This window comes from Perkinsus marinus (genome assembly GCF_000006405.1).
Source record: "Perkinsus marinus ATCC 50983 genomic scaffold scf_1104296946654, whole genome shotgun sequence".
Lineage (NCBI taxonomy): Eukaryota > Perkinsozoa > Perkinsida > Perkinsidae > Perkinsus > Perkinsus marinus.
In genome coordinates, this window is record NW_003210885.1 from 1 (window position 1) to 1,401 (window position 1,401).

Below are 1,401 nucleotides of genomic sequence, written 5' to 3' on the forward strand. Positions count from 1 at the left end.
TGGTCCTACGATGAATGTGATACACGAGGAAAGTCCTCATCAAGAGCAAGCACCTCCTAGGAGTGCACCGACCTTCGGGGTAAGGATAAGATGGAGTCAACGGCCCATCGGTATTTAGGAGGGGCCGCGCTTTGGGGCTGCAGAAGCCCGATCACCGGAGGAACGGGCGGTGGCTGCGCGACGTAGGAATAACATGCTGCGGACAAGCCTTCCGAATAGGCGCAGTACAATTGATAATTTCTTGTGAGTTGATGCCTCCTTGTTGTGGTGGTAGTGGTGAATGATCAGTTTGTTGTTAGGAATAGAGACTTCAGGAGGTCCCTGTCGGCGGACACCAGGATAGAGAATGAGCCTCCGGTACCATGCAGTGTGTGTTTAGATGTATTGAGACCAAGATGTTTTACAGGGTGATGCTTATGAGGATAAGGAGAACTATCACAGGAGCAGTAACATGACTGAGGGCCGCCTCCGTAACCATCATCTGGATCAGACTGCAGCTTTCGGGTAGGATGGAGGTATAACAATGAATCGATAATGTACTGGTGTTATGGTATTGCTTTGTAAACGGTTGGTGATGGTTCGCAGATCGCATTCTTTTAGATCGTTTGAGCCGGCACAAGTCTCCCCTAGACTTAAGAGGAGGTCTACCACGGGTGGTGTCCCCAACCGTCCGGCCCGGGCGGTATTGTTCAGTAGAGGCACGGGCAACGCCGACATACGGGATGTCCATGCAATGTGTTGTGATGCATGCCCGTGTAAAAACGGGGGTAAGGCTGTGTGCTGCGAGCATTGCTCACTGAAGGATGAGAACCGCCATAAGAAACGGGCTGATCGAGGTGAGTTACTCATCATCCACTGTTTGTGATTTCCGAACCGAACGGTTTGGTTCTGAGAATACGACTATAGACTGTGACCCGTATGTGAGGAAATGTGAATCGATTCATATGGTAGTCACGATGTAGTCTGATGAACTATAGTTAATTGGGGAAGTTATTTATTCGCACTGCGTGTCTGAACTAATTTAGGGTGAATGTATGTGATGGTTCCTCAGGTGAAGTGAAGGACACAGCCTGCAACACTGACTGGGAGGGCGAGGGGGTCACCAAGGGGGGTCTCTCTAATGCAGTAAAGATGAGGAGAAAGAGGCCTCGGAATAGCTCGTAGGCCTCATCAGCCCCTCCTCAACTGTATGTCTAGTCTCAGGCCATCTGATGAAAATGGACAAGAGGGCCGACGACGTTCATCTGAGGATGTCTGCCACCACATTGGGCCTTGGCGTGGAGAAGTGCCACCGAGGTAGGGAAAGGGGGGGTCTTGCTGATGATGATCGTGGTCAGACCTACTCCGCCAGAGGATGCTGCTGTGCCTGAGCGTATTGCTAGGCCGGAAGTCAGGAAGGCA

At 51.2% G+C, this 1,401-nt stretch overlaps 1 protein-coding gene across 1 annotated transcript; it reads left to right on the forward strand.

Annotated features, from left to right (window-relative positions):
- Positions 1 to 451: 451 nt before the first annotated feature.
- Pmar_PMAR016168 (hypothetical protein) lies at positions 452 to 1,164 on the forward strand (the record flags this gene model as incomplete). The annotated part of the gene is made up of 3 exons (XM_002779629.1): positions 452 to 504; positions 601 to 836; positions 1,052 to 1,164. The coding sequence occupies 3 exons, from the start codon at positions 452 to 454 to the stop codon at positions 1,162 to 1,164; spliced, it is 402 nt and encodes a 133-aa protein (XP_002779675.1).
- Between the last annotated feature and the right edge of the window lie 237 nt (positions 1,165 to 1,401).